This window comes from Thunnus thynnus, chromosome 11, assembly GCF_963924715.1.
Source record: "Thunnus thynnus chromosome 11, fThuThy2.1, whole genome shotgun sequence".
Taxonomy (NCBI): domain Eukaryota; kingdom Metazoa; phylum Chordata; class Actinopteri; order Scombriformes; family Scombridae; genus Thunnus; species Thunnus thynnus.
In genome coordinates, this window is record NC_089527.1 from 29,219,314 (window position 1) to 29,239,799 (window position 20,486).

The 20,486-nt window shown below is 38.6% G+C and overlaps 2 protein-coding genes across 7 annotated transcripts; one reads left to right on the plus strand and one right to left on the minus strand.

Annotated features, from left to right (window-relative positions):
* Positions 1–1,469: 1,469 nt before the first annotated feature.
* Positions 1,470–4,446, minus strand: cox17 (cytochrome c oxidase copper chaperone COX17). Its single transcript, XM_067604329.1, has 4 exons — positions 4,341–4,446; positions 3,235–3,365; positions 3,042–3,151; positions 1,470–1,691 (listed from the first exon to the last, which is right to left on the minus strand). The coding sequence occupies exons 2-3, from the start codon at positions 3,351–3,353 to the stop codon at positions 3,067–3,069; spliced, it is 204 nt and encodes a 67-aa protein (XP_067460430.1). The 5' UTR covers positions 3,354–3,365; positions 4,341–4,446; the 3' UTR covers positions 1,470–1,691; positions 3,042–3,066.
* On the plus strand, positions 3,943–19,145 carry hcn5 (hyperpolarization activated cyclic nucleotide-gated potassium channel 5). 6 transcript variants are annotated; one of them, XM_067604325.1, is made up of 14 exons: positions 3,943–4,030; positions 6,457–6,590; positions 6,872–7,114; positions 8,326–8,435; positions 9,313–10,268; positions 11,049–11,235; positions 11,893–11,997; positions 12,309–12,446; positions 13,132–13,293; positions 14,045–14,138; positions 14,259–14,386; positions 14,572–14,718; positions 15,142–15,379; positions 17,995–19,145. In XM_067604325.1, the coding sequence occupies exons 5-14, from the start codon at positions 10,084–10,086 to the stop codon at positions 18,165–18,167; spliced, it is 1,557 nt and encodes a 518-aa protein (XP_067460426.1). In that variant the 5' UTR covers positions 3,943–4,030; positions 6,457–6,590; positions 6,872–7,114; positions 8,326–8,435; positions 9,313–10,083; the 3' UTR covers positions 18,168–19,145. The 6 variants fall into 6 exon arrangements, with proteins under 6 accessions (XP_067460426.1, XP_067460424.1, XP_067460428.1 ...); XM_067604323.1 differs by having other exon boundaries at positions 6,457–6,586; XM_067604326.1 differs by lacking the exon at positions 3,943–4,030 and adding an exon at positions 4,488–4,577 and having other exon boundaries at positions 6,457–6,586.
* The last annotated feature ends 1,341 nt before the right edge of the window (positions 19,146–20,486 follow it).

Genomic DNA, 20,486 nt, shown 5'->3' on the forward strand with positions numbered 1-20,486 from the left:
TGTGAGCTTTGTCATCTGGAAGAAATAAAAGGTGAGTCCCATTTTCTTTTGTATTATCTATACATGTATTTTAGACATTGTAATTGCTTAAAAGTGTCATTTTCATGATCTGGCTCCACAAAACCCTAAATCACTCTGGTACATGGATGATAAAAAGTTGGAAGCATACAAATAATGTGACTTGGTGTTTGCTCCCAAAAACTGTTGTATTAAAAGTTTGAAAAAGAAGACAATATGGAATATTATTTCATCTTAACTTTAGTTTCTCTTTAAGTTACAGTTGTATGCTTGATTAGGATTTTTTCTACTGACAAGAAGGACTGAAAATCTGATACGTAAGTTATGAAAATTAGTATTTTGGGGGCAGATTTGTAGAATCATTTGAAAATGTATGGGCTCCATTCTGGATCCAGGTTATATTAATTTGTCATGTAAACCCCTGCTGGCTGGGCCTATTTGTATGCATGACATCATGAAAGTCATGTAAAGTCAAGTACAGACAATGTGAAACACAACATGAAATTGTAACTAATTTAAAGTTTTCAAGGAGACAACCTGAAATTGCATCTAACTGCAGGGATCAATGTTTAACAATTTACACTCAACAGATTTGCATCATTGCATAGATCAACCCTGCTGCAATCAGGTGATCACATTAGGCCTGTCTTGTCAAAACAGGTGTTCACTGAGTGCACAGATTCTACAGTTTTCCACATAACCAAAGAGAACAATCAACTGTTTGATCAGTTAGTAACAGACTTTGCAGAACTGATCTGCAATGCCAAGTCATACAAAGGTGCATCATGATAACCCGCATTCAGTGATGTTCATACTGTTTGAAGATAGACTTGGTGTCTTTTGTGCTGTTGTTTTCCAACTCAAAGTGCTGACTGCAACATATTTCAATACCTGGTCAATTAAACATATGCTAAAATGACTTGTCCCCCAAGTAATGAGTTTTTAAAATTGCTTGTGACACTTGTGTACATGTAGAAGCAAGTAGTGGGTCAGGGTGCAGATTGTGAGGTGTGAAAGGTCAGTGAACTGGTGGTGACTGCACAAGGAACCTTCATGTACACCAACACTTTGGATATGGAAAAAATATATATATAGCTCATTGCTGAACAATCATGTCAACATTCTAGTGAAAACCCTTCTTGAAAATATGAGCATGAACAGATCAGTTAATATCTTGGCATTTTAAAGATGTTTTGCTGGAGTTTCCTGGATGTGTTAATAGATGTGCACTGCCAGGCATGCTATAGGAGGAAGAATGCAGATTGTGAAGTATTGACTTTAGCAGGGGCAGGAGTTATTTTTAAGCCTAAGTGCATACCAGGGACAGCAACTGTGGCAAGCAACTGTTCACAGGCGGAAAGGACCTTCACTACAAGTTGTTAAAATATTACAATTATTCTGAGTATTAAATACTATATAAATGCATTGCACAAGACAATTTGACAATAGGCTTATTGCATAGGATTTTTATTCAATTTCAGACAGCATTTTAGAGTCACATTTCTCAAATTCTGCAGACTTTAAAAAAAAAAAAAATAATAATTCACAACACAGAAGGACAATCATCCATCCGAGCCAGAGTGCATCATTATCACGTTTCCCTTCCAGCTGAGGTATAAATAGGGGGAAAGAAGAAAGGAATATCCAGGGTCATCTTCCATTCACACAGCACACTGCAGGAGAGAGAATACACACAATGAGCATTTCATGTTTCCAATTGTCCATTGTGACAAACTATCAATAGAGCATTAACAGGCTCAGGCAAAGTCAGTGAACATGTCAAGTGCTTTAGATAGATACATTGCATGCAACCTATTATGCATTAGTACATTCATATTTCCTCCAGCCAATTGACTAAAGATGAATTTCATTTACACAAGAGTGAATGAAAACAGAAGGGATGGCAGACAGCCAGGCCAGTTAAACTGCTGAAACAGGAACAGAGCCGCATGGTTTCAGGCATGTTTGCACACAAGAGACCTGCCCCACCCCTCCTCACCACACATTCACCATTTCTGCCCATTAGATGATGCTAGATTGGTACTGCAGTTAGTGCACAACAATGGATGAAATCAGCAGTAGCCAAGAGACAATTGAATGTGTTGTAAACAACCTGTTGTGTAGCATCCAAGAATTAAAAAAAAAAAAAAAAAAAAAAAACCCTCAATACCTGCAGATATCTAGGGTGAAGTTAAATACAAAGGCATTTTCATGGTTCACAGAAAGGGCAGGCACCCATTTACACACTAGACTGACTCAATTCAAGTTGGACTTAAGTTGTCAGAATGGGTTTGGCAGAGAGTTGTCAACTCAGCAGTGTCACCAGTACATGCAAACAGTGTGTAACTTTGAGCCACTTCCAGTTCTAGTTCTGTAGGTAACCAATGAGATAAAAACCAAATCATTAAGTTTAAATAGAGGTCAAAGCAAAAATTTAAGTAGCATGTACAGTCACAAGCCAATGCATCTTTTAACCCATGCATCTGTGTTTTAAGTGGGTGCTTAAGCTTAGGTTCATGTTTGTAAAAATTTAGAGTGGTTGCCGGGAAACATTAGAATCACAATATATGAAAGAAACTGATGTAAATGTCGGTGTTTAGAGCGCTAACCAGTGTTGTCAGCACCACCACATTTTTAACTACCTTTCTTCCCACCCTCCACTGCAAAAAAGCACCATTCTGACCTCCTTTGTGCTGTGCACAGAAGCCCTTAAGAATAGAGTTCACATGTGACAGTAATTCTAGAGACTGACATGTAAACCAGTTCAAAACAGCTGAAATATTCCAGTTTTGCTTTACTTTGTTCATAATTGGAATTCATGCCAGTGCACTGGTGTTCTAGTCTTGCAGTAAAGTTTGTACTTGACACTGGATGAATCAGTTTACAGCTGAGGGATACAAATGACCCAGAATGAGGAAATTATAGTTTCAAAACAAGCTAATGGGACACTTTATAAAAAAAAAAAAAAAAAAAGTTACCCATGTGAGTGCGTGCAAGCTTGTGATGTTTGGATTTGTACTTACCACACATACACAAAAAAGGGAGATGTTAAATCTTGAATCCAAGCTGCCTCATGCAGTCTTTGTGTGCCTCAATGAGTTCTGTGCAGTTTTCCTCTCCCTTTTCAATGATGCTAAATGAAGAAAAAAAAAAAAATTAAACACATTTTACTTCTAACAACAAGGAAAGGTTTTCAGCCTCCAGACAGTTTCTTACCATGCATCCCTGACTTTCTTTGTTTCAGGACAAGCACAGCATGGTTTTAATGGTTTCTTCTGCTCTGTGCTGTCAGTCACAGCAGCAGTCTCCACGCTGGCAGCAGACAGGGTCGACATCTTCTGGTTGAACTGGGAGAAATGAGGAGATCGACGACTTACATTATTTGACTTCTTACTGCATCCATGGTGGGATTATATCATGAAACTCTGCAGAGCCAACAGAATCAAACTCAGGTGTAACCAGCGTAGGAAAGTAAAACATACTGATCAAGCATGCCAGTTCATCTTCCTGGAAGATAATTACCTACAATTGTAAACACCTGTATGTTTTAGTAAATTTCTTATTGTCCCGTTTGTCTACCTGGAGATGCTTATTCTTATTGCTGAAACTAGTAGACTGCAAGTTTTGTTTTTTTTTTGTTTTTTTTTTTAAAAAGGTCAGTGCAGAACATTCTCCAATTTCAGCTTATCAGTGAAAAGTTGATTTTAGTCAATTTTAGAGTTATATGAATGTTGAAAAATTACAAGACTAGATATTTCAGCCCTAAATCATTAATTAAATATATTTTGAATTGTATTGAATTGTTGGTTACACAAATCAAGCAACCTGTAGGAATCACTTTGGGTTTCTACATAGATGTATTGATAATTTTTCACAAGGAAACTAATTTGTTGCAGCCCTACTTAGGATCATTATGCCCGTTCAGTGGCACTGAAGAGGGCTGCATGTGTGATGAAGCTGAGATGAGGAGCATCGGTACTGGTCGACACACACGACACAACAAAAGCAGGTGGTGTTATAATTTTGAAATATTAGTCTTTGGCATGTGAAAGTGGTGGAGCAAGCCTGAAAAGAACCACCACCATTGTGTTGTAATTTAGTATTATCTTGAAGTTACACAACTCCCTCGGCGCACTACATAACACTCACGCCAGCTAAAGTTAGCTAACGTTAGCTAACAGTGATGACGTTTAAGTTATCCACTAAACCGGTTCAACCACTGGTCGTCCTTTAATACGAAAGACAAGATGAATATATCAGAAAACGTAGTGTAGTATTTAAAGAAAGAAAATGCAGTGGCTAAGCTATGTTATGTAACTTACTTGGATGGAGGCCGGCGGACGCTTCACCTTCAAGAACAAACCCACACGGGGAAGAAGCTCACGTGTTGGGTTTTTATACAAACTCACGTGATTAGTGGGGTCAACAGAGACTTCTGGGATATGTAGTATTTTGTAACAATTGAGGAACTACAAGGAAACTTCCAGCAATTAGCTACTGTACATAAACGGCAACAAATTAGCACGACAAATAGAGACCAGAGAAGGAATTAATGTACAGTAAGAAAAGCTTGTTACATGCATACATTGTGATATTTATCTCGGGAAAGTGAAACATGTTTGTTATTATCTAACCTTTTTCCTGTCTCTGCATTTTTTTTCTCATTACTGAATGGTGGTGGTGATGGTACCATATAAGCTTTTGTAGCTTTTTTAATTTTTCAAGATTCGACAAAATGTGTTTTTCTGTTGAACGTGAAAGTTTTTCACATTGAAAACAGTATAAAAAATCTTAACTAAACTCACTTCAACATGTGGTATTAGATAAAATTCCCCATTTTCTGTGTTTTCAAATCAGGCTTTACATCACCTCCTTGAACTTGGTGAACATGGTCATTGTTAAACAAAACACAGGCAAAAAATAAAGAAAGAAAAAAACCCACATATTTTGCCCACAAAAATCATGCCAAAGTAGACGTGTATCTACATTCAGATATGTTTTATAGTATAAAACAAAATGTATACGTGACATTTTTTGTATAAAGTAGTGGTTAGGTTAAGTTAGAATACATAATTAGCTGTATAACTATACCTAAATACTAGCTATATATAACTAACTCATCATTTAACTTTGGCAAACTAGCAACTACAGAGTACAAAAGATAACAAGAACCTGACATTAAACACAACCAGGAATTACAAAAGAACTGCAGCCAAACAACATGAGACCAAATAAAGTTTAAAATAAACAATTTAAAAATATATAAATGAATACACATAAAATAAACAAAAATGGCAATGAAAAAAACATATATTAAGGGTTTGCATAAGTAAATTCTGTATATCAGGACAGCTTGGAGAGTGCAAGAGACATCATAAATTCAGCAAACAAGAATGCATGTCTTTGAATAGTTAGTTAGTTAGTTAGTGTGTCGTGCACATACGAGTGCCCAGCCTACATGGACTTACAAGGCACCAAAGTATAGTTGCAGTTGTGAAACATTTGTCAGACAAAGATAAATACAAAACTTCTTACATTACATTGGAACATTGTGCCAAGCTCTACAAATAAAATGCCTTACGCACAGTTCTTTACAATCATTCCTCCAGGAAAAATCACCAGAAATTAAGGACATTTTACTAAATAGTAATAGAATATAAAATTTAGTCATTAAAACATAAAAACTGACAATGTACTGAAAAGTGTTATTCTTGTATTGTAAAAATATAATTTTATCATTTAAAGTACAAGTGCAAGATTCATAAAAATATGGATAGCAGGCTCTTAAGAATGTGAGGCATTTATTTTCAGATCACTTAAGAAAAACTCTGTCAACAGTGAGGCTGTGGCACTGACACGTGACACTGCAGTTGATGCAGTACACTTCATCTGTATAAGATAAAGATGTAATATTTGAAGACATGCTTAATACCTCTTTTCCCCTGCAAATTCCCCCCTCTACACAGCCAGTGCGCGCACACACACACACACACACACACACACACACACACACGGCTACAAAATTGCCCTGACCCATGAAATATTAATACAATGAATATCAATCATTCTGCTGCTCAAAACTGATGAAGTTGCTGCTACTGCACCATTATTCATGTATCATAATATTAAAATTCAGATAAACCTTTCTTAAACTGCCATATAACTAACCTCAGAAAGGTCCCAGGAGCAAGAGAAATCCATCTGCTGTGCAGTCATCAACTGTTTCTGAAACTCACAGATTGCACCGAGTGCTAATCCATAGGAGACGATGATACATTTGGTTATTATCTCCTTTGGATCCATCAAACCATCATCAAGGAGGGACACAACATTACATGATGCACTGTAGCCGCAGTCTCATCAGGAGTTTTCAATGCTTTCATCTGTTGGGTATCATCTGGTGTTTCATTATTACTGCTTACTTATTTTTTCCTCCAGATGAAACAGTGGTGGCCATAATTTTAGCCATGTTGACTACAAGACGTATACAGCAATGTGGGGGAGTGAATGAAGTAAAGACTGGATTGGCTAATTCAGGGCCTTCTATCATGTGTTTACACCATGTACAGTAAGTAAGTTACAAAATTACAAAACTAGCAGATCTTAATAATTACTGTTCCTATGAATCTGCTCTTGTTACCTTCTTTTTTGTTGCTGCATGGCTGCTTTTCTTTTTTTTTTTTAAATGTTTTATCAACCTGTAAAGTACTTTGAACTGCATTTGTATGAAATTGAACAATGCATATAAACTTAAACTTGACATACTTACTATAGTGTGAGAAGTAAAAGTACACAGTGATGAATGAAGGAACCTTCATAAACCCTCTTTTTCTTATTCAATCCTGTTTTGTAGAAAATTTCCACATTCGCTGGAAACATCAACATCAGAAATATGGCTATGTGTAGGGGTCATAATCAGCCTCATCAACACCATAATCCTCACATCCTCACGTTCTCCTAAGTTTTCCTGTACTGTGTCATCATCTGCCAGTACACACTGGGGGATTGTATATTTTTCATCTATCATGGCAGCTCATGGTGGAAGAGGCCAAATACTTCCAGAAGAAACATGGACCTGAGGCTTCACTGGAGGCAGGTTGTAAAACTGTGTTATTTAACTGCTCAGTACCATTATTTTAGTGTGTTAACTTCTCTGTTAGTCAGCCAGTGGAGAAGTACTGTAAATATGATGTGTCATTTTTTCATAATACACAAGTGTGGCAAAAAAGTACAAAACTATTATGGTTGACATTTTTGTGCTTTCATTTATATTATGCCTTGGAGAGGTTTTCAGATTGTATCATAGTAATATTGTGTACAGATCAATGTACTAGATAAGAACATCACTGTGACAGGGCAGTGAAAACATACTATCTACAACATTGACTAATATGACCACTATTCTTTCTAATTAATTATATAGTCTATAAGGGTTAAGATTAGGGTTAGGATCAGGGAAAAATCCTCACAAGTTCCCGAGACATCTTAAAATGACTATTTTTTTCTGACCAACAATCCAAAATCCAAAGATATTCATTTAACAGTTCCACTGTGTCTCAGTAACTGAAAACTGGATGATTCACAGCAAATCCTCCCAATTGTGAAGCTGGAACCAGAGAATGTTTTTCATTTTTACTTGATAAATGACTAAAAAAAGTTAATTGAGTCCTAAAAGTTGTTGCTTATTGTAAATGTTTTGTCAACTAATCAATTAATCAACTTTTTTCAGCTCTACACTGTAGTGTGTTTCTGTAAAATCTCAGAATGACGTTTTTATTCTTCGTTTTAATCATTAAAAAGTAAAGCAGTGTTTTTTGTAATCATTGATGGTTTTCTATACTCTCAGCTATTTTGGCAGATATCATATCCTGTGCTGTAAAAGATAGCTACTGGTGGGTAGAATATACAACAGTGGCCTGGGAGTTTTGTAATATGAAAAAAGTTCATTTTCTGTCCTACAACAGGAAAGGTATGTGTGTTTTCACATGTCTACTGGGTGTCCTGTGCGTCACCACAGCAAAGCAGTGCGTAAGCAGAGGCACTGAGTCACTTATTCTAGTTTGAGGGCCAGCTGTGTGCTAGATAAATGAGCAAGTAAGCATATTATTTGTTTGCTCTGGTTTGTATGATAGATATGCACCTTATTTGAAACACCCTCTGCTACAGACTTTGCTTCGTTTTTCACAGTAGAACAGTCTTTATAATGTGGCACTTAACACCTACTAATGAAAAACATACAGGAGGCATTGAAATGCCCATCAAATGACTCAGTTTTATCTAAAGTCTGTCTCTATTTTTATTTTCTAGAAGTCTGCACCCTGAAGGAAGAGAGGAGTAGAGCTTTGAAGTCCTGACCGTCTGTCACCTCTTCTTCCTGTCTGCACAAAGCTTCTAGCTGCTTCTAGAAATACAGAAATGTAAGCACTGTTTGTTCGTCTTTCTTTATTCGGCAGCAAACAAACAATCTCCCATGTATATCACAATAAACTCTGTTGGAACAGAGAACTTGTCACATATCAACACAGTGAATAAATCAAGGCAGCAGGCCTGAAAAAAACTAACCAATCTTTTACTAGATTACAGTGTAACATTAATAACCAGTGTTTTTTGAAACACCTAAAGTAAAGAACACATCCACAACAGTTTCTTCTGTTATTTTGCTGGATAGCAAATGTGACTCTCAAGTCGGGTAGGCATACAAATTATTATATTGTCGTATATTGTCTCCTACCAACAGTAAATGTTGTTTCCAAGTAGTTTTAGTTGCCTAAACCTAATCAGAGTTGATGGTCTGACCCAATGTCAGAACACACAAACTACTTTCACTCAGCCCTCCTACAGCAAATACTGACAGGCCATGGCAGATCTGGTTGCTAGAGCAAGATTATTATATGATTTGAAAAATGTAGCTTAGATTTCATGCTTAACAGTTACAAGCTACTGCAACAAAAGCTACAATAGCTTAATAGGACATTCAATAATTTCACTAAAGCACTTATCCTGTTCAGGGTCACAAGGGGCTGAAGACTGAGTGCACCTGCATAGGTTGGCAGTCTATTACAGGGCTAAGACACAAGTTTTTCTCTGTACCTTCCTATTGCAAGCAATCTAACATGAACTAAATTGTCCAAAAATATTCTAAAAAAAAACATTAATCTCATAAAATGCCCTTCACATTATTAGACACATCTCATGCACTAAGCTGCCAGTAATTCACCCTACCTACTGACATGACCTCTCAGTTAATCCCACTGCGCTGCTCCTCTAATATCATTTCTATTTTTCATTTCTCAGACTTTGCTTGCATTGAATCGTACATCCAACCGAGAAAAATGAAAAAGATCCAGCTGAGTAAAATCCCCAATCTGCTACTACGTAATCCTCAAAATGAAAATATCTCAGCTTCTGTTTTGTTTTGGTGCTGATGTGAAATGTAATACAAACAAACATCGCAGGAGCTGGCTCAGAGCTGTGAGTATATGTACAGCATCAGGTAACACAGTACAGTGTTTAATTACATCCCTGGTAGAGATGGCCCAGACTGAACTTGTGCCTGCACATGCTGCCACATGTCTAATTCAGATGACAATAATAATGATGCCCTCCCTCCCTACACACACACACACACACACACACACACACACACACACATCCATTGTCTTCAGTATTAATGTGAGCTGGACCTTACCCTCCTGACACGGCTTGATTCATGTGGGGATGAGACACAGATACTGAATAGTTGATGAGCTGGGAGAAAAAGAAAAGAAGTAGAGGGGTGGGGTGGGGGCAGAAATAGAGAGAGGCAGATGGAGAGAGAGAGAGAGAGAGGGAGAGAGAGGGAGGGAGCAGAGAGACGGGTACCCACTCGCCTCGCTTCGCACAGCTTCAATAAGCCCAGAGGTTGGGAGCCTTGATGGAAAATTACCTTGTGACCAAAAGGGGAGGTCAGGACTGGTAGAGGAGAGCAAAGTCAGACCCCACTCATCCAGAGAAGGAAAAGGAAGCAGAGCAGAGAGGAGAGGATGGCCTGAGCGTTCGGATGATCAGAGCGGACTGAGGTCGGCCATGGAGAAACTAAAAAGTCCCGCCGTGGGATGCACCACAGCCACCTGTGGATGGAGAGCCCTGCTGCTCCCACAGCTGAACAGACAGTCCCTGTACATGTACGGCAGCGAGGTGGCCGTGGAGAAGGAGTGCATCCGGCAGCTGCAGAGCGGAGTCTTTGTCATTCATCCGTTCAGCCTCATGAGGTATTTAATATATTTGATAGATTCAGGCCAGTCCTGTAATGAGCCACAACTTCCACTTTTAGTTTCTCTAAAAGTTGTTCTGTAGTTAAATATTTACTTCATTTCCCTCCCAGATTCAGTCTTATCTTAACAGTTTCCTCCATTTTGCTGCCATTTTGCATTACTAACCAGCATCGAACATCAGTCAACAGTGCAACAGTGCAATAATATCGTAATTATAATTTTGCATTGATACAACAATCTGAAAACAAAAACAGACAAAGATATACTAATTACAATTAAATTGTGAAGAGCAAAGAAGCAAAATGACTAACCTTAAAATAAGAAAAAATCCTAAGGTTAATCATCAATATAGGAGAATTGAAAATATTATAACATGATATTATATAAGATGAGAGTGGAGGATTAGAGGGGAAAAGTGGTGTGTCTGTGAAAACATATTTTCCCAGACAGCTGGAGTCGCATTATCCCTGCAATATTGTTATTATTAGTCTGTAATGTGATCAGATGGAGTGAAAACAGAGAAGGAATGAAACAATCGGGATCACAGAGCAGAGTTATTTGAGCCTGGCAATTGAACCCTGGCTGAGGAGATGTGCAGTTACAGTATCAAAGTATTTAGTGTGCATAAATCAGCTTGCCTTACCGACTGCAGCACGACTGTCTAATGAGTCCCTCATGGCAAATGAACTGAGACTTTCCTCTCCAAACCTACATGGAAAATAAGATCTAAGGGTTAGTCAAAACTCACACATATGGCTTGTGATCTCTTTCCTGCAGGAGTTACTACATTATGTGCATGATGGCCATCACATTTCTGAACCTGATTGGGATTCCCATGGAGATAGCCTTTCTGGATGGAAACAGCGGGCTGGCATGGGAAGGTTTTAACGTGTTTTCAGACACGCTGTTCCTGATTGATGTAGCTCTGAATTTCCGAATGGGCATCATAGCAGAGGACGGCGAGGTGAGAGTGGCTGTACTCTATTTTCAGACACAATCTGGAAGACTATAATCCCTCCACAGACAAGCACATACAATCCATCTCTGCTCCATCTGTAATCTACTTGATACACGAAAGGCTAGATTAACAAATACCCCCTCCTTTCCTTTAGCTCCTGGAAATGGGCGAAATTGGCACCTGCTGTTTGATTTTATAACAGGGATCATGATGTATTGGATAAATGAGAAGTATAACATTTCCATTTAAGTATTATGTTGACTATATCCTGTTTGTTGTCATCTGCTCATGCTTTATGATTTCCATCATGCCAATCACAAATGGCCCATCTGTGGTGTTTTTTCTTCCTGTGGTGTTTACTCTGGACCACGCAAGCATCTGGTTTTGCCAGATTTATTCTCAGTCGGTTTCCCCCTCTATCAAGCCAGTTTAAAATATTCATGTATGTGCCTCGGCAACAATTCAACAACGCTGTCACATTAATGTTGATTTCCTCCGCGCACATCGCTAAACTCAGCTGACCTGTCTGTCTCCCTCTAATTTCTGGACAAACTCCCAAAATATTGGTTCAGTTCAAGTATTAAATTATACATCTGATCGTTGCATGTGCTGCTGAGCATCTTCATCCATCTGCTCAATCTGCTGCTCTGTTCTTTCTCACAGGAAGCTATTCTGGATATCAAGCGGATCCGAGTGAGTTACCTGAGGACATGGTTCATACCGGACGTTATAGCTGCTTTCCCAATCGGCTATATACTGCTGTTTGCGGTAATTAATGAACAAACTTTGAAGCAGCAAACAGCCAAGAGTGTGCTGCAGTAATTTTTTAGTTCACAACACAATTATGCTCTTAATGTAACATGATTTGTTGATGGTTTGTAATAAACAACGTATGTAGCAGTATGAGATGTGATTTACAGACAATAATTATTAAAGAAAAATGAAATAGAAGAAACAAATAAGATGTTTTAAAAAAGTAAATATTATCATACTAAAGTCCAATTGCCTAAAATAGATTATACCATAAAAAATCAAATATTTTTAAGCATGAATTCAGCATCTGTATTTTATCATCCCAGGACTTACAGTACCACAATGACGACAACCCCTCCAAGACCAACAAGATGATGAGGATATTGATGTTTGTGCGGATCCTCAGCTTGATCAGGCTGGCTCGAGTGTCCAGACTGGTCAGGTTTTTCAATGAGGTGGAGAAAGTAAGTTTCAAACGGCTGGACAGTCTTCAAAGCTCACCTTTGAAATCCAATCAACCTTTCTCCTACCTGCAGATACTTTACCAGACCTGGCTCCAATGACAAATCTGACTTTAATCACTTACAATGTCATTTGTTAAACAAGAACTGACACACTGCTCCTAAATCAACTGTTTGTTTGTATTGTTTTTGTTTTTTAGCGTTTTCTTGTTTCTAATCCCTCATACACAAAGACTGGGCTCAAACAACAGAGGTCGGGAAAACACAAAAGGGATAGGACACCTTATATATATTATGTTAATGTCCATTGTAATCTCATAATGAAAGGCAATATATCTTGGCCGTGATCTGGATATTGCATAATGTGTTTCGTCTGTAATTTGTGTGTGACTCAGCCTGGAACAAGTGCCTGAAACAAATAGTTTCTGGTGTGTGTTTTGGTACTGTGTTGTTGTTACGGGGCCCTCTCGCTTTATTTTTTACATTCTCACTCATTAATTTTACAAAAAAAATAAAGGAATCTATTTGGTTACTTTTATTCAATTGGCTGTTAGATGAGTTTGTAACCTGGGACTCTTTCATAGTTTTTTTTGCTGTTGATATTATGCTGTGCCAGCATGTAATATGGCACACATCTCAGCCAATCATCATATTATCACCATTGTTTTCTGTCATCTCCTTCTGACAGGTGTCAAATGCAAACTTGGAGGTGGTCCGCCTGTTCTTCCGTATCTTATCTCTATTCATGATGATTTTCCTGCTGTGTCACTGGAACGGCTGCATCCAGTACTTTGTGCCCATGCTGGAGGAGTTTCCCACTGACTGCTGGGTCCGCAAAGAAAACTTGATGGTAAAACTAATTTCATAAAACTTTCTTTAGACAGACAGAATGAATGATGATGGTTATAGATGAGGTGTTTTGAATGACTTAATTAGTGTGTCCACTTTCCTTTAAAACCCTTATGTGTAGAAAATTAATGAAAGTCAACTGTTTTGAAAATCAGCTAATTGTTTTTTTTTATTTAAATCATTTTTCAAGCAAAAATACAACACATTCTCTGGTTCCAGCTTCCTCCACAGGCGCTACAATTATTCCAGGGTAAAAAACAGTAATGTGTGCAGAAAAATATACAAAAAAAGCTATAAAGAGAAATTGGTTTAAAGCTTATGCTCCAGGAAAAGAATAATTGCTTGATATTGTTCAGGAAACTTATTAAATGGAAATTTGAGCTATCATTTGAGAATTAAAGGAAATGTTTTAACAAAAATTAAGAAAAAGTGGGTTATTTACACAAAATAAGATGACAATCAGCTTACCGTTTTCATGGAATAACAGGAAATTAGAACGTATATGTCAGAGTACCCCATGATAACTTTTTGTTCTATGTTTTGTTGTATTTGTGCTACTGTCGCATGGTATTGTTTTTGCAGATTTTAAAACCAAATAAAAATGTAAGTAGTAAAATATAAAATGTAAAATGTATAAAAAATGCATGAACAGCATTCTATCTGTTATAAGTGTAAAACAGTGTAAAGACTTGTTATTGTGAAGATTCAGAACTACAAAAAATATCACTAAAGATTAAACATTTTTCCTCCAGAACGCCACAGTGATCGTGAAGTACTCTTGGGGAGTTTTCCGTGCTCTCTCACAGATGATTGCTCTCTCTTATGGCTCCATGGACGCACCCACAAGTAAGAATATTGATTGTCTATATCCAGCACTAGCAAAGCCCAGGCGTATATTCTCTCTCAGCTATAAATACTCACCATTTCACACTAAACAAGCTCCTGTATCGGTGTCGTGTTCCTCAGATTATGTTGAAATGTGGATCGTCATGGTCAGCATGGTGTCCGGCTGTCTGATGTACACCGTCCTCGTAGCCAACGCTACGACCATGATAGCTAACATCGACCCAGCAGCAAAGGAGTACAAGAGCAAGGTCCTCATGGGTGACACGTACTATCCCTCATCAACAAATACAGCACAGTAGTAAAGTTACTACATTTTAAATAAAATTTAGCAATGAGAACATTTTTAAGTATGCAGCTCAAAAAGCTCTTGGTGCTGTCAAACTATGTGTCATGGAAGCCGGCTCCTGCCTGAAAACATTGTGATTCTCCACAGATGAGCCGTTTGGAGCACTACATGGCATTCATGAAGCTCCCACCAGAGCTGCAGCTTCGTATCAGCAACTACTACCAGGCCCGCTACGGAGGGAAATGGTTTGATGAGAAAGACGTCATGGCCACAGTGTCCTCATCACTCAAAGAGGTACAGCTGTGGCTCCTCTCTGCTTAGAACTTCATGCTCATTGCTTAACTGCTGCTTTTATTTGATTTGTTTGAAAGATGGCCCATAGGATACACCTCATATTGACACCAATATTAAGTGACAGTAAGGGCTGCAACTCCTCATAATTTTCTTAATCAATTCATCTTTTGATTATATTCTAGATTAATTGATCGGTCTTCAAACTGTCAGAAAGTTGTTAACAAAATTTAAGTTTGCGTCCCTATATATTGTAATTTAAGATAAACTCATTATTGGTTATTTATGTTTTTTATGTAATATCTTGCTAGGCTTTGTTGTCCTTCAGTCATTTCCTTTGGGTCTTTGGTCATCTCATAGATTTTTCCACACAGTGTTTTATAATTGCATTTTCCATGTAACATGATATTTTTATTTGTTTTTCAGCAAATCCTGGAGGTGATGTGCAGCCGGCTGCTGAGAAAAGTGCCAATGTTTCAGAATAGAGATGAAAACTTCATCAATGTGATCCTCCTGAAACTGGATTATGAGGTTTACCAGGAGGGAGACGTCATCGTCCGACAGAACGTACCAGGCGACCGCATGTTCTTCATCGATCACGGCCAGGTCCTTGTGGAGACTGATTCCTACGAGAGAGAGCTGTGTGATGGAGACTTTTTTGGAGGTGGGTTGGATTTATTCTGATAATAGAATATTTGGAACATAGTGTAAAATATTCAGTAATTTGATAAGTGATTAAAAGACAGAGAAAGACAGGGAATTTGAAGTGAAAGAGGAAAAGGAAGTGGAGGAACATCAGAGAATTTCATAAATGGGTCACATTAGAGGAATTAACGTACCAGAATGTGTTTTATATGTTTCACACAGTTCTCAGTCCATTCAACTGGAAACTATATTCTCTTGCTTCTAGAAAAATACAAACCAAGACCAAATGCATTTTTAACCCAAAGAAGAAAATTCAGGGAGAAGATAATACATTTCATATCAAGGCCACAGTCTTAAACTTAAACATTGGTATTACCTAACCTTAGAAAACCCTTAGAAACATCTGGATTACCTAAAGCAAAAGTACAATAAGTACATAACAAAACTGCACCAGTATTACATAATGAATGTTGAACAGAAACAATAAAAAGTGCCAGCATGCCACATGAGATTAGATCACCATGAAATGTAACTGAGAATTTGACTTTGATAAAGAAAGAAAAGAAAAGGTCCACTACCAGCTTTTCAACCATATCTCATGGTCTTCCTTAGAGAATGTCTTTTGCTCAGTTGTCATCAGTGTGAAGTTTCTTATTTTCACCGTTGTGTGCATCACAGTTTTAAATTAATACTCATACTGTAGAATATTAACCTTTGTATTAACCTATGGCAAAATAATCTTATAGGGTCACACAAATTGCAAAAAGCAAATTTTCTCACTCACCCCTGATAGTCTCTAACTATGCAGATAGTTTTTACCTTATTTGTCCAGGTTTTAGGATGTTTTAAGGTTTGAAGTTTTCTGTCACAACCCTAAGATAATAGAGGTGAATGAAATTTAATTTGTGGTACTCATAGCATTGAAAAATTACATAAAGAAATATCAGCAGCAATGTGTCTCCAGAAACAGTGTCCCTGATAATCCACAGAACATGCTGTAAGTAAGCTGTTCAAAAGCCCTGCAACATAACTGCAATTAAGAGTAGTAATCCATGTTGAAACTGTGTCAGAGAAACAAAGGTATATTGCAGCGCTATTGGATAAGATTGCATAGTCTGCAGCTTAAGGACATCATGGCAAAATCCATTTAAAATTCGATCAGTTATTTGTCTTATAAAACAGTTGTATTCTGGATAATCCACAGACCTCACTGTGAACTAAAACTTTGAAAATGGTTGACAGCATGTTCTGTGGATTATCCACAGTAACAGGGATAATGTTTCTGAGAAGAGATATTTCATGTCATATTTCAAATCTATCTATATATCCGAACTTGGACAAATAAAACCAAATCTATCTACACGGCTAGATACAGCTATTGGTATTTAGATTATTTTATTAAAATTACTACAGTGAAATGGCAGCAGCAGTTCCCTTCTGGTGGCATTAGGTTTAGATTTTAGGCAAATTTAGTGTGATTTTGAAAGTTTAATTTTTCATTGCTCAGCATCATAGACTGTAAAAACTACGGACATAGCCAATGTGACATCAGCTATTGGTTTGTGGACTCCTGTGTTGAAGCCTCGAGTTTGGCATTTTGACCGTCACCATCTTGGAATTTTGGAGCCAGGGTGGAGCTGACCCTTATGCTAGCTGCTAGCTTGGTTAGTGCATTTACAGTCTATGGTTAACTGTGATAATATTAATGCTAATTTTCACCAGCAAAAAACAGGCTTAAAACCATTAAGACAAAATGTACTTACCGGAAAAAACTGAACATCCGACTCTTTAGAGGGTCTTTTTTAGGCAACCAAAATGTTACAATTAACTTGAACTGAAAAAACAATGAAATAGTGACGGCTTCAGCTACGCCTATACTCCGGAAATCTGGGGTTGTGCCATGGTTTAGTTATCTATCCAACGTTGTTGCAGTGGTAGCAATTTGCCTTTGACAGCACCCACCTGTCACTCAAAGCGGCTATGCCCTTAATTACTTTTTTTTTTTACTTTTAGCCTTAATAGAATTTAAACAGGTGAGTTATATAAGAAATAAACCACCCGCACAGTTGTCATGAATGGGGAAATTAGCTATAGTGATCAAAGCTGTTTTTTGTACCAGGCTGTAGATATGTTCATTTCTGTTGTAAAGTTGGACATTTTAATATGGAGGTTTATGGGGATTGACTCGCTTTTGGCACCAACCTCAAATGGCCATTCAAGGAACTACAGTTTTTGGCATTTCCACGTGCCGCGGATTCATTTTCAGCCCTAGAGTTTGTTGCTTGCTCAGTATTCATTGTTTATTGTTTTATCACTTCACGCACACATACTGGATACACATGCAAGCCTCTGTTTGTTTGCATAGGTGAGCAAGAAGCTTTTTTTTTTTTTAAACTGCCAAACCAAAGTGAATAAATCTATCTTTTCCAATTGGGGGATTTATTTAATTCTCCAGCTTTAAGTGGGATCGGGTCCTAATCTTTTTGGCAGCAAACCTCAGCAGCATTTAGAGCTAAGCAGGCTTCCCGAAGTCTGGTTATTTAATTTAGGATTAATTGTCAGATCTCATCCCCGTCATTAGGGTTTACTCGCTCATTAACCACGCTCTTGTGGCTCCCTCCGTGTGTTCAACAGAGACATGTGTGCTGACTAAAGGCAAACATCTGGCCACAGTGAAGGCGCTGACTGACTGCCAGTGCTTCTCTCTGTCCTGGGACGACTTTCAGGAGGCACTGCGGGGCTTCCCAGAAGTCAAGAAGGACTTAGAAAAAATGTTTCAGCTCAACTCTGATGGCGGACTTGTGTAAGATCAAAAACACTACCTGGACTTCTGTCTGTTTTACTGAATGAAAAAGACAGAAGCTACAGATATTATGAGATGGACAGTAAGACTGTGGATGATTCCACATCTGGGCACGAGTTGGACTCTTAGATGGACAGTTTTAGAGCTGACTGGGAGTTATTTTGTCTTCTAATCCATCAGTTATCAGCAATAAACTAAGGCCTCAACAGTAAAGAGGTCCAACGTTTCATCTCTGCTTCCTTGTAAATGTTGCAGTTTAGCAGTGATGTCTGGACAACTAATGCATATTTATGTGACCAAACAAAAGAAGATTCGGCAAGTCTTAAAGGAAAATTATGGTTTCATACGACTAAGTTTTGGTCATTATTCCTATCCATAACAACATTGTACTCACCAAGTTATTCAGATTAATTAGGTTACTGAGGTCTGGGAACACAGCACCATTGCTAAAAAGAAGTCTGATGGTTCAAGAAACACAAGCAGTCAGTTTTCATGGGGGGTTTGTCAGCTAAACTTATTTAAACAAAGGCCACAACATATACTGAATGCTTTGGTTGTTGATGTCAGAGAAAGTATGCAGGCCAACTCACTTTCTGCAGTCAGAAAGTTTTATCCCCAAATAAAGTGTTTCAGATAATATGGATAAACTGTTTATAACGGTTTATTTACGATCTGTCTGATCATCTGATCACTCGTGTTCCCTGCACAGTTGGACTTTGTCGTTGCAATGTCACCATGTTCCCTGATCTCACATATTACCTTGTTAGGTAATATCATAAATGCTAGAAACGATAGCCAAAGCTGCATAAATAAAAGCCCAAATTGTAATAAACCATAATTTTTCTTTAAAGGAAGGTAAAATACTCAAATGTACAGTGTCGTTTTTCTTTTTCTCTAAAATGACATTTATTTGTAAGTAATATTACACAAGACAAGTTAATGCCACTGTGAAAGCAACAGAAATAAAGCAATAACATCAGACGGCTTCTCTGAAATCTGCCTTCCTCTCTTTTCTATCCAAACACACACACGGTGCCCGAGGCCAGCCGGTGTTTGTACTCATAGAGGTAGTATGAGGCTGGAGGGAAGTTGCACTTCATCTCCATCCTGCCTGGCACCACATGGACGGCCACAGCAGACCCCAGCCCCTCTTGCAGCTTCTTCAGCATGCGTGTGGCCAGATAGCGCTGTGCCCTGCCCGGGTCTTCTTCGATGGCAGCGTACACCTCCGGCGGCGGGTTGGGGATCTTCCACTCCAGGTCCACGATGAGTTGGTGGATACGGCTCTTGTCCAGCGAGGTGGGTGTGTCACGGTAGCATGCCACCACATGGGGGATAGGTGCTTCAGACGTGATGGACAGGAAATTGTTGAGTTGCTGTTCAGCTGGAATGCCCTCCTTTTCTTCCTGTGTTTCCTCATTCTTCTCATCCTCCATCGGGCCTGGTGCGGGGTGGAGCATCACCGCCCAGCGCAGCCAATCGTAGTTCTTTTCCAGGGTCTTCAGGATGCATGCTGCTGCCTCCTCAGGAGGTTGGCGGTTCTGCACGGCCTCATTTAGCTGCTGCCGCACATCCTCTTCCGCCTGCTCCAGGAAGTAGCCTAAGCAGCGGCATCCTGTGTTCTTCATCTTTCTGTAGAGGGCACCCATTCGGTCGGACCAGGTCTTCATCAGCAAAGGCTGGTCTCTGCCTGTCAGAGAAGCCTGCGTGAAGAGGCACAGCAGACCAGTGCCCAAGACAAAGTTAATCTGTTGAAAGAAAGATGACGAGAAGGAGAAAGTCAGAGCTTACAAACAGGTAGTCAGAAAGAGTTCAGAGCATGTGGTTTACTCTGTGGGGAAAACCAGATGGGTTGGTTTACCACATGAATGGTATTCAGAAAGTGTTTGGTACGATAAAAGCTGTTCTTTGCAACTCTTCACAGTGTTTGCCCTACAGAAGTGAATTGTGAAGTTCTCCGAAATCCTTTAATGGGCCTTTTTGACCAAGTAGCCCTAGAACCTAGGAACCTCAAGTGCTAAAACTCCCTTTAGCTCAGTGGTTGCATTTCAACCACATCTAGCAGACAATAATGGATTAAAGGTGCGATCTATAAGATTTGGCCAGAATTTTAGTTTAAAACTTTCAAAAGTTAATCAAAATTATCAATAGAATGTGAAGAAATAACAGTTTTGACATTATGTCAAAGTGAGCATGCTAACCAGCTAGCCCCAGCCCGTCCTGTCTTGTAATACCACTTTGTACCTCAAGGGCAATAGTGAGTCACTGTAGCATCCAGTCTGCCCTCCTCAGTCTAGCATGAGAGGAGGAGGCTGCAGTATTT